The following is a 16288-nucleotide window of genomic DNA, read 5'->3' as shown; positions in this document are numbered from 1 at the left end:
CATAAAAGGAGAAACACCAACTATATAAAAAAAAAAAATCACAACAATTCCAATAAATCACTCAATCAACATACACAAAACAATATAAACAACCAATAAGTACCATAAAAGAGACCCCCCTGAACTACACCCCAAACCCCACAACTAAACACAAGGCACCCTTGTATAGCTCTTAAAATACTAAAAACCAAGTAATAATCCCTTTATATTCTAAAATACAGTAGTATAACTATAATGAGAATTAATTAGATAAACACGAGTGCAACAGAATCAACTCAACAGCACATTAACCTGCAGCAGCATTGTAATATACAGTGTAGGTAATGTGTGTGCGTGTGTGTGAAGAGGTTCACAGAGTGACCTGTAGAAAAAGAGGGGAGCAAGATTAGGCAAGAAAACTACTTCCCTAGATCTGGGTCTTCACTGTCTGGCATCAGCAACACAAATGCAGCTCCAACTCCTGCTCTAAACATTTGTTTCAATTTACTTTTAGGGCCACTACCACACTCCCCCTCTGGCCGGCTTTTTAACCCATGCGCTTTAAATTTCCTGCATGCCGCCCCAATCCGCACGACCGGATTTCCCACATTTACACTGCTATTTCTGATCCCGATCAAATGTATCAGTAGCATTTGATCCGGATCAGAAACGGCAGTGTAAACGCTCAGCAATCTGGTCAAATATACCTCTCAGAGAGATGGTACAGATCCATCCTGGCAGTGTAAACATGCACTGTGCGGCATGTGTTTTAGAGGCCTTCACATCAGTGGAGCGGATAGGACACTTCTCTACTGCCAGTATTATAAATAAAATACTGTTAAGGAGAGGAAAAATATATATACATTATATTATTTATACAAACACGTTTCTACTATAAATGTCAAACAGTTTTTGTTCCCTGCGCATTGCAACCGACATAAGGATACATTATTAAATTGTATTGCTATTACTGTTGCGGCACATGCTTTTATACAAGGGAATTTACTTTCAAATGTAGAATTACACAATGCATTGAAAGAATAAACCAGAACATTCTACAAAAATACATTTAAAAATATTATGAACAGATTTGAATGTATTACTAAAGACTGCACAATGCCATAACAGTACAAGAATCTAATCTACAAGAAGAGTCCATTTTAACATTAAGTAGTATTCATATCTGTATTAATAAATTGAATGCAAATATCAAAACAGCAATGTAAAATACTTACATCAGGAGAAAAATGTTTCACAATGATGAGCTCCTCTTTGAACCTGCAAATAAACATGGTTAAAAAGTTAGATCTCAAATGTTTAAATACTATATAATGAAATAATGATTGAATTTCGTCCTGCACTTCTTGAGCATTCCAGATTAATTTTGCCAGTCAGCCCCTCTGCAGCTAGTTTCTCCTTTTCCTGACCCCATGGTATCTTCCAAGTATTCTCATTTTCAGGTGTCTTAAACGGAAGACATACGATGTCTTTAATTACCACCGGGCCTTCCAGCAACAGTTCTGCGTTCTGCAGGATTGAGAGATCGTGTTCTGCCACGGAATGCTGAAGGCAGAGGCAGAATTCTCTAAAGACAATATAAAGAAAAGACATGCTGTGGACGGAACTGCATAATATTACAGATACAACATAACTTACTATGTCTGTATTGATTTTGACCAAACATAAAAAGACAACAGAAAACTGGTTTAGGAGTGCCGATTCGTTCAGCAATGTAACATACTTACATCAGGAGACCAATCGTGTTAAAGAGTTAGATCTCAAATGTTTAAATACTTGGACACTAACAGTAGCTGCGATTTGCAGGTCTGTAACGTGCTGCTCATTGAACGCATATAGATACTGCGCACTTCTCTTCAGTGGGACAGGGGGGTTAATTAACTTTTCTGCCCACCAGCCACAGAACACAAATCAAATTGAATACATATAAAAGCATATTCAAATGCACTTATTTTTGTTGTCGTTATTACTACCACTAATACTTAATCATAACAATAACAGTAATGCATGTGCATTGCTACTTCGCACTGATTATAATCGCTGGTGTCTGACTCGGTGCAGAGCTCATCTTTCTACTTTCCCGCGAAACCGGCCGGTCGGGTCTGCAGTGTAAAATACGTCTCGCACTATCACTACTGTATTTCTTACACTTAGCGCTTTTCTTGTCTCAGTTCTGTAATTAGGGTTTAAAAGGGGATCCTGACATTTAGGTTGAAATGAACTAGAAACGTCTTAATCTGTACCTTCACCCCCTCGTCATAAACCTCTGCCCCCCCCCCCCCCCAAATCGCTGCCATAACTGTCTACAATACTGAGCAATGTTCCAAATTAAAAGTTTACAATAATAAAACATGTGCTTCATTCATTTTATCGGTCTCAGGAACATATCCAAAACATCCCTCATCAGACTCCTTTAAAAGCGCTCTCATTGGTGAGCACTTTCACCGCGCCGCCATTTTGCCCGTCTCCCCGAAGAGGCGGGTTTGTGCGTTTAGATCACGCAAGTGACCCGGATGTGGCGGGAGTTCTCCAGCCCCTCAATGCGCAGCTGTTCGGTATCAGCCCTGCTCCCCATACACCCGCTTTTCACAACCAGCAGGACATTTTGATTTGTCGCTACACCAGTTTGTACAAAGACCATAGATAAATGCTAGGTGGTAGAACAGTTTAAAAGCAAAATTAAACATCCAAAAGCAATCGATGCTAAGGAAAATATGTAGAAGAGAGAAGTCGCTGATCCACAGCTGCCGAGGGCCACGGCCTGAGAAGCGGTAACATCAGGTGTCTTCTGGGCTGCCAGACTGTCGAGACTGGACCGAGGCGATACAAAGACTCCACGAGTCGTGCGAGGTTGCCGACCCCTTCAACCGGTGCCCGCAGTCCGACTACAACGTTATAATTAGCAGGATCCGCCATCACTACCAACACTTTCCCTCAGAGACCTGTGCGCTCCGCCGTGCTTCTCACGTGTCACGGTGACGTCACGAACCGAGTCCCGTGACTCGCACAATGCCAGTTCGTGCAAATAATGAGGAGCAATTTTATGGACGGGATGTAAAATTTGTACATTGCCTTCAGTGGACAGAATGAACACCCACGCTTGCATTATGTCCACATTTCGTGCACAAAATGGAATAAAAGTTGCATTTCATTTCGTGGACGAAATGAAAACCCTCTTTCATCATCCACGAAATGAATTACAGATATTGTACATTTAGTGGTACAAAATGTGTATTTCGTGCAATACATTATGTATGGTAAGTACCGCGGTAAGTCAGCTTGACGTTTGATAGTTTGATTTTCGACTCGCACTACATGAATGAAAAGAGCTGTATCTGCCCAAACACCACAGCTAGCGTCTTCAAACCAGCTTTCACATGAAGAGGCCAATTGTGAATTCTTTCACAGCCTTTATTTTACTTGTGAATCATTTGTGAAAATCAATAGCATTCCGCATATGTGCACATAGCCATGCGTAAAATGGCTGTATCTCCCCAAACATAATAGCTAGTTTGTTCAATTCAACTGCAATATCACGTAGTCTATTTGTGAATTCTTACACAGCCTTTGTTTTACTTGTGAATGTTAAGAATAATTTGTGACATGCCTGAAATTGCTCGTTATCCCTAACCAGTTATCGTGGAACAGAATTTGTATGGATTAAACAATGTTGGGGGCCAGGTGAGCATATTAATCACACCAAATAAAAGACCATACCAAACCAGTTACCTAGGACCCTGTAGCAAAAGCGTTTCTATCTACAGAACCCTCATGGAAAACCTTTACATCCACGTTATTTGGTATTTACCAGCTGAGATAGGACAATACACTGTAAAGGACACATTTATATCTATTATATCCACAATGCACTCTCCATACACTGAGAACTACAATTAATCACACTCAGCCATGCTCATGCAGGTGCATGTAAACAAGGTCGGGGGAGACTGGCATGTGAATAACCTCGCTTATCTATGTATTAAGACTACAACACAGAAACTGTTTCGTTTTACATTTTTAGTCCCACGATTATGAAATAGTCTATAAAAAGGGGTTTTCATTATTAGGAGACCTTTCTTGATTAGGGATATATTTGATTTATTTCTGTGAATTCGGGCGTCAGAACAGGAGGCTTGCACTCACATAGAAAGTCCTACATCGGCGTGTGCTGTGCCGTGTCTACCGGTAGTTGGCGCTAGCGAGGTGAGCAGTCAGCCTGCGTGTGTTTCCTCACCGAGACAGCGGGTTTGCACGGCAGAGAGAAGAGACGAGCATGGGCGTGCAAGTGCGGGTTGAATACTGGTAAGGAGCAATGCCTCTCTTCTCTGGTGAGGTGTCGGGGGGAAGTGAGGGAACCTGCTAAATTCAATAATGTATAAAGAAGTATTATTTATATACAAGAACAGCACGACTCTGAAGGACAATGGAGAAATGCGCCCCATCATCACATATGCGGAAGCGACAAGTAATGCTTTTGGGAAATGCTTTCAAATCTCATGTGATCGATGTTGTGGTCGCGATCTTGTAGCGCAGATTTTAGGTTCTGCACCTTTCAGCTACAATAACACCACTTCTGTTTAATGACTCGTACAGTTAGTATTTACCCGTATTTATTTTGGGGTATATACAGTGCAAGTGCTACTAGCTCCTGCAGCCACATGAACAATGCCAAGTTCAGCTCTGCTCCGTTTTCCACTTTCCTTTATTTATATACGAGGTTAATTTCATTGACTTCCAGTGGTTATACCTCTTTTCAACCTGATTTTTGTACAGTGACATGGTGAATACGGCGTGTTTTGTTATAGATCGCCATTGTGGCTCCTTTGCTTCTACCACCATTTAGAGCCAACATGGCGGCGTCGGTCTTTCGTAATCCGCTGTTTTATTACACAGATGACTCGGCCATGGCCAATTTAAATCCAGAATTGTATTGCTCGTCCATACCCAACTCCCGGCACAAATGATACCATCTTATGAAATATGTAGACTAGTTGAAAGAAGTTGCATCAAAACGATAAACCGCTATCAATACGATCAACACATAACAAAATATGAAATATGTATCTAGGTTGATACTGATAGCTCAGCAGGAAAGTAAGCAGTGTCCTCCATGGTGGCTGGCGTGGGGAAGTGACACACGGGGATTTTACCTCACTGGAGCCATCCTGTTGTGCTGGATTGGTTAGCAATAACATGGTAAAATGACGCAACTATTGCACTGTATTTAGTGTTAATTAGGGTTTGTTTGTGAAAAGTGTATATTATGCGACTACAGTAAGTTGCCCTGGTTGAGGGTGTCTGCTAAGAATAAAAATAATAAATCTATGGTGCAAGATAGATAAATGAAAACTGAACTCTCCTATGCTGACACAGTATTTATTCTAATAGACACGTAACTCATATGTGTTAGCTATAGGCTTTGTATGGGGTCTGTTGGGCAAGTGGGTGACTATCAAAACTTGAAATGTAACTGTTTTTGTGCTCTGTTTCATACTGCTTTTTGGTGAAAACTCATGTGTCTCTCTCTTCCCCCCCTTCTCAGTGGCTCATGAGGCTATGAGCCCCGCTATCAGGAGCTGGCGCAGGTGGTGTCTGCGGAGTTCACTGATGCGGAGGTGTCCGGCTTCGTTGGCAGAGCAGGTATGCTGTTGTGTGTCTCATTGTTTTTGATATCTGTTCAACATTGCCCCGAAGCAAAGGGAGTTAAAGTCGTAGTGGTGTCATGCTGACAGATTTTAATGATCTCGGTCGGGGAAATAGACCTCTGTGGAAATTGACCCCAGGTGGTTAAATAAGAGTACCAGGCTGTACTAATGAAAGTCAAAGTGTAAACCTTTAATGAGCAGTAATCCTTGGACATGTAGGATCTGATTTGTGTTACATTTAAATGGGAAGTTTCTAAGCTCTGTTAGGGAGTACACAAAGTTGAGACTGGTACTGTGCGAGCCCGGGTTATTTCCTCTGGCTTAATCCTGGCGAAAGTTGGGCTTTTTTGCTCATGAATTACTCATCTCAGAGACTACTCTTAGGCGAACAGTGCTGGAGCTCGCCTGGATGATGTGGGCCGTTCTACATAAATGTTTAGTCATGAACAGATGTAAATATATCTTTTAATATAGTGCAGCAGTGTTGAAATATCTTTGGTATAATGGTAAAGAGTAAAGCGTGTATGAAATCAGGGGTAGCAAGCATTTGATTCTTCTTCAGACAGATGTGTTCGCAGGTTCCCTCAAAAGCTTTACACAAGCACAACCTGAATACAATATTATGATATGAGAAATAATTACCCAAGTAGAAAAGTGACCATTACCTGTCATGTCCTTGCTGTGTCCACAGTGTATCTGTTCAGTCTTAGTAATCGCTGCCTATTTTGTTTGCAGGCAGCTTTGAAATTGAGATCAATGGACAGCTGGTGTTCTCCAAGCTGGAAACCAGTGGCTTTCCTTATGAGGATGACGTAAGTACTGTCGTTCATGTTTGGAGTTTGTTTATACTATGCTAACTAAGAAGGCTTTATAAGTACAGCCCTCTCAACCCCTGTTCACCTGTTGTTTTGTAGTCAGTCAGCTGAATTCTGTCCTTGTATGGATGCATGTATTCTCATAGAAAATATAAAAACTATTTAATGTAGATGCAATAAGAGGTATAATCTAGTCTTGGGAGATGTACAGTGGCTCTCCCTCACACACACACACACACACACTTGTAGCCCACATATTTGCAGCTGCTAACACAGTTTCTGACAAGTTCTCCTTGTTAGTTTCTTAGAACCAGTTGCAATTAGATTTCGATAGTCCTTGAACTAGTGACTAGACCCATTTATCTTAAAGTTTGCATTCCTTCTCGGTCAATGTAGTTTAGCTCCTGAGTAGCAGCACTGACCTTGGCAGCAGCCCCAAACTAATTTCTCGATACAGAACATGCACTCAATTTGAAACTCTGTATCCACTCACTGTCAATGTATCGATGCCAAAATTGTTGGGGTTAAATTAGACCAGTGTGTGGTAAATTATAACTAACTCAGAAGTGCAGTGACTGTCCTTCTTAATGGTGTGAAAAAAGTTTGAGGAGCATTTTTGGGGTACATTTATGATATGTATTAAATCCAGTTTAACCTTATTGTCTGTGCCAGTAAGGATAAACAAAAAAGTATCCAATGCATTAACCTGGGTTTTTCAATGGAGCTCCTCCATCCTGGGCTTAGAGGGGGGTCGATTCTATACTGTGTTGTAGCCCAACTGTTTGTGACTGGTGTCCCTGTTTTCACAGATCATGAATGCCGTTCAGAAAGCCCATGACGGGGAGATGGTAGAAAAGATCACCAACAGCCGTCCCCCCTGTGTCATCCTGTAACCTGGGCAGCAGTGTCAGGTGTCAGCCCCACCTCCCTCCTCATGAAGAACAGAAGTACCTCTGAGCACCTCCAAGCATCCACAGCACCAGCACTTGGACAGAATTGGGGGGGAAAGAATGACAGAAAGATGCAGAGTCTCATGCACACTGCAAAGAAAACTTGTTCAAAAGGCAAAAATAATTTGATTAGATTTAAATAGTTTTCAGTTGAAAGATTGATGCACAGTCTTTTTCATCAAAAGGTTTATTGCAATGGTAATTTGATGCATTACAACAAAATGTACTTTTAGGATTGGTTCACAACTACATAATTGGCACTGAATTTTACCTTCGCAAAAGTGATATACAGCTTACAGTTCAGTGTCTCTGTAATCAGCCCTGATGGACAAGCACTGCAGCGTCACTGTAAACCCACCAGTTAGAAATCTGAAAATGGATTAAAAACAGAGAGCCATTTTAAATTAGATATAAAGTGATTGGACTATTTTTCAACTTTAACATTCAGTATCTGCAACTATAGAGAAAGCAGCAACTGTGTGGTGAGTTCATGATCTTGGCTATTCTCATGCACCTCTGAAGCTGCATAATGGCAATAACCAGCCAGCTAGAGGATACATTTGAACAGAAGATAGAGAAGAATGGCCAGGAAACCAGAGTGAGGACATTGCATCTACCATGCAGTGCTGTAGTGAGGCTTAGGTGTTGTCTGTTTGATTGTTTCCTCAGGTCATTGTGTTGATAAATACATTGTTGCTTGTGCTGGAGGTTTCACTGCCTCTCCCTGGTCTGCATCTTTTGAGGGGGGTCAGGTCCTTTATGATTACTTTAACTGAAATGTGAAGGTTAAGGTTTGAGCTAGCCGGCCCTGACCCCCACATCAAGAGGACAGCACTTGGAGAGGTCAGAGGTGTGTGGAGGGGGACTCTTTCTCAACCCACTCCCAGCCTGGGGACACTGAAACACTGCTCAGTGAGTTTGTTATGAGTGGTGAACTCCAACCCTCTCCCTAGGTCTAGGTCCCTCAGCCCTGGCAGTGAATACAAGTAGATTTGGAGTTGAGGATAGGAAAGAATAAGTGGAGTACAGACACTGTTTTGTAACTGCATGATTATGACTTCAGTGTAAATGTCTGACCCAAGTGGACTGAATAAGATGTGTAAGTGTACTAATATATGTTTCCTGATTTATTCATAAATATGCAGTGTCTGTTCTGTTTATTAGGAGCAAAACAGCTTGATAAAACATACATAGGAATTTCTGTTTCTGAAAGTATCAGACTGACTAGTGTCTCTTCATAATATAGTGGACAATGCTCATAGCGATCACAGTTATATGGATCAACCGCCTATATGGATCAAAACGCTTGGGACAGAATCGTTCCTATACAAATGCTGGTTTAAATAATTCGCTTATAATGTTCATTTTGGGTCTTTTCATACATTTCAACATATGGAGAAAAATAAATAAACTGATGGATGTGATCGCAATAAGCGGTCGCCACTACTAAATAAAGTCTAAACATAGATTAGTCTTAATTTGATAGCTAGAATAATCTCATGCAAGTTAGTAAAAAGTGAACTTGGTTTTGGATAAAACCCATGATCCAGGCATCAATGGACAAGTTTGTGAAATGACTTTTCCAGGCGGCACAGAGCCAACACACAATACAGAGGTAGCCTCATTTTGTTGTAGGCTAGTTATTGTTATGCAGTTTTTATATTTTGACTAAGATCAGAATATTTTAGGATTACGTTTGTTCTCAAACTCTGCTACCATTGGCATAGATAGCCTACAGTTTATTCATTTGAAATGCACTGAAACCACCGGCAAGCTGTGGTTTATGGCCTAGCCTATTAACAAGGTAATCAGTGAAATCAATCAATTAATAAACTCGTGCTGAACCAAAAAGTCATAAGTGTATAGATCACAAAATCACGTGTCAAAAATAAAGAAAATCAAACAAACGTGTTAGATATGTGTATATAAAACAAATACGCGTAATAAATATAAAGCCAAAAACAATCAATAAAACCAAGCTGATTAAGTATCAATGTCCCACAGGTGACATGATCAAGCGCATGAAAGCGCATATAAAGGAATCTCATTGTCAATAAAAGCGGATGTTGTTGATGTGGGACTCTTTTATTTTGCACATTGATCAAGCTGGAGGTATACAGAGAAAACATGCTAACACTGAATTTGTGGAGAAACTGTTCGAGTATGTTATGGATCACAGAGTGTCGTAGCCGTATTTATATACACATGTATGAGTTTTTCTTTAGAAACTACATACATAGGCTGTGACTGTATGTGTCATGCTGTAGGTGTCATGGTATAGATATGTAGTGGCTACAGATTTAAACACACGCACACTGTATTTAATAATGCAACGCAGTTCATTCTCCCACAGAGCAATAATAAGGGACAGTATCTAGGACACTTAAATGAAGCTCTATTGTCGATGTTCATCGGATCATGGTACAGGGAGAAGTAACACGGTTATTGACGATGCGCTGGGAAACCAAAGCAACTAGAGGAAACGGGAAAAGATACGTCAACATGAACACTTAATTTTCTAACAATCATATTTGTAAGTGATGTCTTTTGTTTTCTACATATTTGTTCAATGTGTCCCGGTTTCTACTTTTCAATATCTGGTATAAGACTAAGATATCGTAAATACGTTTCAGTGCAAAGTGTATTGCTCTTTAATGTTGACGGTATTTGAGCCTCCAGTTTTAAACACTAAATCCCAGAGTGCCGAGCGTCCCAGATGCGTTTTGACCTTCCGTGTCTCACAGTCGCTTCCTAGGGCAGCTGGACCCACGACAGCGAGTGCAGACACAGGCGGGCAGCTGAGGTGCGCAGTTACAGCGCGGCCACACGGAGGCGCCCTGAACAGGGCCAGTGGAGACGGGTATGAGTGACGTCAGTACAGAGCCCCTGCGGGGTCAGCGCCGTGGCCACTGGGGCGGTGAGGAAGTGACGGGACTCCGGCGAGGTGTCGACCGGGATGACGAAGTGACACCCCGTGTGGAGACGCTGCTCCTGGGGCGACGGACTCGGGGGCGGGGCAGTCCTGATGGGGCGACTGAGGCGGCCGCCTCTCCCGGGCTACTATTGATCCGAGCCATTGCACACCGGATTGAGACAAACTGCTAATCGGGTGTGATGTCATGTGACTCGGGTCGCTGTGTTTTCAGCTCGATGATGACACGTGTCCGGCTGCCGAGTCAACTGCCACTGTGACGTCATAGGCAGCCGGTTCACTAGAGCAGCTCACAGGACGTGTCACAACTCGACGGAAGTGTTGGTGGAAGGTGAGAGTACCGCTCCCGCACAGAAGTAATACGGCACCAAAGACTTTGCAATGGAGAAGATACGCAGTTTCCTGAAGCGCAAGAATCGGGTTTCGGCTGTCCCCCGGACCCCGGCTGGATATGCTGACCCGAGAGAGACAGATCAGAGGAAGCTGCACAAGTCTAGGGTATTTTTTCCAAAGCTGAAAGCTCTGTCCAAGAAGCGTGAGGTAAATGAGCTGGACAACGAAAAGCGGTAAGACATTAATAATAATAATAATAATAATAATAATAATAATAATATTAATATTATTATTATTATTATTTTAATAAAGTGATTCTTTCACTGTCCACTGTTTTCTTTAGGGAGTTCTGTGTGGGCCATTGGTGTGTCTGTGATCTGTTATGAATTGAGAAGGGTTTAGATATAGACTAGTGTTTTCAGTTGCACTATACATTAACACCTCTCTATATTATTATTATTATTATTATTATTATTATTATTATCATTAATTTGGTGCCAGAGGAAACGCAGGGGCTTTGCAGTAGCAACACGGGCAGCTGCAGCAGACTATTCTAAATGCTGACTGTCAGGTGAAATCTTTAAGGGTTTCATATCAGATGTGGTTTGTTTGCAGTCTGAGCTGAGGCCAGTCATTAGCCTGTATAGTCTTGGTAATGGACTGGCATTATTCAGAAGGTGATAGTGAGTGTACGAGCCAAAGGGAGACCCCGTGTACTCGGTCTGTTTGACATGTGAAGGCACAGTGCGTCTCGCAGGAGTTGAATATTGCTCTACTCAGCCGAAATACCTTCAGTGGAAGCGTGCGATGTGATTGGCCGGTTTGGCGCCTGCCTTTCTCAGGCCGCAGGGACAACACAGACAGGCAAACAGGTTTCGTAATGATCGTGTCTTTTGTCTCCAGAACTCCCCCTCCAGTGCAGCTGGCCGCACTTTACTTCCAGAATGATCCCGAAGTGACCTTCACCCCAGTCGAAGTCTTCGTAAAGGTAACGCGTCCCAGCCGAGCGCTCTGTCCTCTGGCCCCAGTGTCTAGTGATCAATGTGCAAACAAGGCTTTAGTCCTGACATGTTGGCGCATATTAACCGCATAGTATGACTTTGTTTAAACAAGCTGTAGAGAAGTCCTGCCGTTCAGGGTGTCAGTAAAGACAAGCCCATCAGGATCGCCGTCCATATCCATTCACATGGAAAGGCACAGTTTAAACATCCCATCATCATCATCATCATCATCATCAGTGACTGTACTCACAGTAAACACTGGCTCTCTTGTCCAACAGGAAGACAGTTCATCTGAGGAGGAGGACGGCGGAGTTCATGGCGCAGGTACGGTGCTGACCTGGGGAGGGAGTGAAAACAGTAACGGTGGTGTCCCGATTCTCTTGGCTGGTAAAGGCACTGACTCCAGTGTAGGCTGAGCCCAATAGGTGGGACATTACACTGGGATTGTAAGCTGTCAGAGTTCAGGCCTGCATTGTGCGTTTCCATTAGCAGAGACTGCCTCGCTGCCTGGAAACATCTCTGCTGTCTGTGCTGGGCCACAGCATGAGGGAGAGTCGAACAGGACAGATAAACGAGGAAACGAGCAAGAGATTATCCAGCTCACTATCCAGATTAGTGTATGACATAAAACAGTGAAGAAGAATGTGATAATGCACTATAGCTGGGTCTATACACACTTGACAGTGGCCTCCACATCCGTGACTTCTGTCACACATCGCAGTGGCTCTGGTGTGACTTCAGTCGTAGGTGCTGAGGCACAGTGTGTGTTTGTTCGTTTGCTCTTCAGATATATGTAACTGCGGTTCCTTTGTGCTCATGTTTCAGTGGCCTGCTGGGATTCAGACAGCGACACGTCCGTCTTCAGCTCCCAGAAATCTGAGGAAAATGTCACCAGTTCACGAGAATCGTTGGAGAGAAGTGAGCTAAAGCAACGCGCCTGTCTGAATATGAGAAATGTCTACTGTAGTCATTTGGGATCATAAATGTAATAAATAAGCCTTGTGCAGACATCTGGATATCTGGGTTGCGTCCACACTAATCCAACTGGCCAAGCCAGGGTGAGTGAGTGACACAACTGTGCGAGAGGCGTTTGGAGAGCCTGGCACTGAAGGCCTCAGCGCTGCTCTCAGTCAGTGAGCTGTCAATCATTGTGTGACATCACAGGGCCACAGCCACGCCCCGGCCTCGCCTCTGCACCTGCCACTGATCTCATGTCACACATACACAGCTTTGTTTTGCTGTCCTTCCTTGTGTACTTGCTGTACTTTCCCACGTAATGTTGCGCTGTGTGCATGGGTGTTGTGTGTGCGTTGCTGATTCCTGCTCTGTTGGTGTCCGGTCAGATGAGACGCAGCTGGAGAGAGACCTGCACTGCGCACAGCTGGAAGAGCAGGTGGCCGAGCTGCAGGCGGAGACGCAGCGGCTGAGCAAGGCCTTGGTCCGGCAGGAGAGAACTCGGGGGAAGCTGGCCCAGGCCAAGAGGGAGAACCTGCTCCTGCAACAGCAGCTAGCCAAGGCCGAGAGCCAGGTCCTGGTCCAGGAGGAGGCCGCGAGAGCCGCGCAGGCCCAGCTGAAGAGGGAGAGAAGAGAGAGCTTTGAGATGATGGAGGAGCTCATGGGCGAGAACATGGAGCTCCGGGAGCAGATCTCAAAGCTGGAGAGCAAGACGGCAGAGACAGAGGTTGGCAGCCACGAGGTCCTGACTTTTTGCCTCATCTCCGACAGACAGTAGCAGCCCTTGGTCAAAGGGATTGGGCTTTTCTCTCTCATTACTTTAACTGGACAGTCCAAGTCCACCCCTTTAGTCTTGATATGTACTGTTTGTTTGTACATGTGTGTGCTCATAGAAACGTTTACAGGATGGCAGGCTTAGGCCTGGGTTAGTTTGATGTTGTGCCCAGTGGGTTACAGTGAGGGGGCCCCCAAATCAAGTCCCGCTTAAGGGCCCCCCAAAAGCAGCTTACCAGCAGTGCCAATATCTAATCTATGGCTTGAGTCCTTGCCCAGTTTGGTGTGGCTGTGCGGCAGTGCAGGAGCTCTTGTGACTGCTCTGCTTGTCTGCTGTGGTTGTGTTGGAAGACCCTTGCTAGTCTCCTCTCCTCGGTGGCAGCGTCTGGACTGTCTTTAACAGCAGTGTCTGGACCCGTAGTCTGTACACGTGAGAGTTAATGGCTGACCATGTGGTTCTCAGGCTGCTGTGAGGGGGCTGCAGCAGGAGCTCAAAGACAAGGCCGTGAGCGTGGAGAACGTGGAGCTGCTGGAGATCATGGACGTGGACAGTGAGCATGTGGTGACGCAAGTGCAGTGTGATCTGGTCCATACGCTGCAGAAACTGGCCCTGAGCGACGCAGCTCTTGAGGACAGCGCGCTCTCCATAAAACACCTGGAGGAGGACAAGCGGTGCTTGGAGAGAGGACTGAACTGGACGAGACAAAAGGTAGGCGTAGCTGTTAAAAAACTGGGCCAAGAGTCCAGGGCTTGAGTATGAAAACAGAGCAACTGGGTGATACTTTGGTTTCTATGCACATACTTTTGCTTTGACATTGATGACTTGTATCCTGGTTTCCTGTGTCTCTCCATTCTTCATCATGGTTCCACTTCCGTGTTATGGGTTCTCAGCTGCAGGAAACCGAGGAGCTGTACCTGCAGAGCAAGCGCTGTGTCCACAACCTGAGGTCCTCTCTGAAGCAACGTGAGGTCCAGGAGACAGAGGGCCGCACAGGCAGGTATGTCACTCTGCTATCACAGAAGCAGACGCCTCTGCAGCGGTGAGTCTGTGACCTGTCCCTCGATCCACTTTGTTACCTTTCACAATCCATGTGGATGCTTTGATCCTGCTGTATTACTCTGCAGTGTTGTCCTTTACTTGCTCATGTGTGCTGTTCTTGTTTCTCATACATTTAGTCTCTGGTTCGATTCCACACTGTTCTTGTTATATATGGGTGTGATCCCCCTAAACAGAACAGATCTGCCTGTGTGTTCTGTCTTTGAGAGCAGGGTGAATATATCTGAAGCCACATGAAGCATCTCTCTCTTTCCCCACATTTTGTTTGTCCACGGATTTTCCTTTTCTCGTGGGTGCTTTGGAATTCTTTTTCTTTACTGAGTTACAGAGAGCCACACCTATTTCTCTCCCACATAACTGTGTGTAAAGGCTCAGAATGGGTTTTAGTCCAGCCCTTGGCCAGTTGTTGACTTCAATTCCCCTCTCTCTCTCTCTCTCTCTCTCTCTCTCTCTCCAATCTTTGAACTGCTTCTCTGCCATTAGAGTCAGGCACCTCTTGGGACAGCTCCGAGCAGGGGGTCCGAGACGTGGAGTGGGAGCTCAGCCGAGCCGCAGCGCCGCACAGAGAACTAAGCCGAAAAGCTCAGGCTATTTGGCAAAACCTTGGCGGCCAACGTAAGGTGGTGAAGCCCAGTTCCTGTCAGTGTTAATGTGCTGTAGTGTCTGACTGACTGACTGGACACTACAGTACATTAACAATGACTGACTGGACACTACAGCACATTAACACTGACTGACTGACTGACTGACTGGACATTACAACACATTAACACTGACTGACTGACTGACTGGACACTACAACACATTAACACTGACTGACACTACAGCACGTTAACACTGACTGACTGACTGGACACTACAGTTACCTGCCCAGTGGGGGTCTGGTAAGCTCCTGGAACAGCGTACTGCCCCTGGGGATATCCCCCCCCATACTGCAAGGAGAAAGAGAGATCATAAGATATGAGTCTCACAGACGGTGCCTGGTACTGCGCTGCCCGAAACTACACCACAATGCACAGCACGACGTCAACACTCACTGTGTCTGTCCCTCCCTCCCTGCCCGTGTCTGTTTCTCTGTGCGTCTGTCTCTCCCTCCCTGCTCATCCATCTGTCTGTGCATCCCTCCGTCCCTCTCCTTGAAAACATTAATATGTTCAAAATACTGCCGTTGCATTGTTTACTGGTATGACGGCGGGACCTGTAGTCTGCACACGTGAGAGTTAACGGCTGGACCCGTAGTCTGCACACGTGAGAGTTAACGGTCTGACTGACTGGACACTGCAGTTACCTACCCAGTGGGGGTCTGGTAAGCTCCTGGAACAGCGTACTGCCCCTGGGGATTGCACCCCCCATACTGCAAGGAGAAAGAGAGATACGAGTCTCACAGACGGTGCCTGGTACTGCGCTGAACGAAACAACACCACAATGCACAGCTACACGTCAACACTCACTGTGTCTGTCTCTCTGTGCTTCTGTCTGTCCCACTGTCTGTCTCTCCCTCCCTGCTCATCTGTCTGTCTGTGCGTCTGTCCGTCCCTCTCCATTAAAACATTAATACGTTGAAAATACTGTCATTGCATTGTTTATTGGTATGACACCGTTTCCCTCTGTACGAGTGTGTGTGTGTGAAAGAGATGCAGAGTGAGTCAGATACTGGTCATGCCATGCAGGACATTTCCATAGACAGTTGTGCATCGTATGTCCATGGCACACCGGAGGCACTATGGGTTCAAAAAACTGAGACTGAACAGATGAGTCTTCAACTTCTCTCCTTCTGAGTGGCAAACTTCTCGATGGACTTTCTTATTGAAGTCAGGAATGTCCCTGACA

The 16288-nt window shown here is 44.6% G+C and overlaps 2 protein-coding genes across 3 annotated transcripts; both read left to right on the top strand.

Annotated features, from left to right (window-relative positions):
- The first annotated feature begins 4184 nt into the window (after positions 1-4184).
- LOC136740479 (migration and invasion enhancer 1) lies at positions 4185-8545 on the top strand. The gene is made up of 4 exons (XM_066698441.1): positions 4185-4299; positions 5540-5637; positions 6378-6454; positions 7267-8545. Exons 1-4 carry the CDS (start codon positions 4271-4273, stop codon positions 7348-7350), a joined length of 288 nt encoding a protein of 95 aa, XP_066554538.1. The 5' UTR covers positions 4185-4270; the 3' UTR covers positions 7351-8545.
- Positions 8546-8693: 148 nt separating this feature from the next.
- Positions 8694-16017, top strand: LOC136740452 (ankyrin repeat domain-containing protein 26). Of its 2 annotated transcripts, XM_066698439.1 has the most exons (8): positions 8694-10905; positions 11576-11660; positions 11952-11997; positions 12499-12591; positions 13017-13354; positions 13865-14110; positions 14293-14399; positions 14942-16017. In XM_066698439.1, exons 1-8 carry the CDS (start codon positions 10721-10723, stop codon positions 15075-15077), a joined length of 1236 nt encoding a protein of 411 aa, XP_066554536.1. In that variant the 5' UTR covers positions 8694-10720; the 3' UTR covers positions 15078-16017. The 2 variants fall into 2 exon arrangements, with proteins under 2 accessions (XP_066554536.1, XP_066554537.1); XM_066698440.1 differs by lacking the exon at positions 12499-12591.
- Positions 16018-16288: the final 271 nt, after the last annotated feature.

The sequence above is a fragment of the Amia ocellicauda genome, chromosome 3, assembly GCF_036373705.1.
Source record: "Amia ocellicauda isolate fAmiCal2 chromosome 3, fAmiCal2.hap1, whole genome shotgun sequence".
Classification (NCBI taxonomy): domain Eukaryota; kingdom Metazoa; phylum Chordata; class Actinopteri; order Amiiformes; family Amiidae; genus Amia; species Amia ocellicauda.
This window is presented reverse-complemented; position numbering and strand designations above follow the sequence as displayed.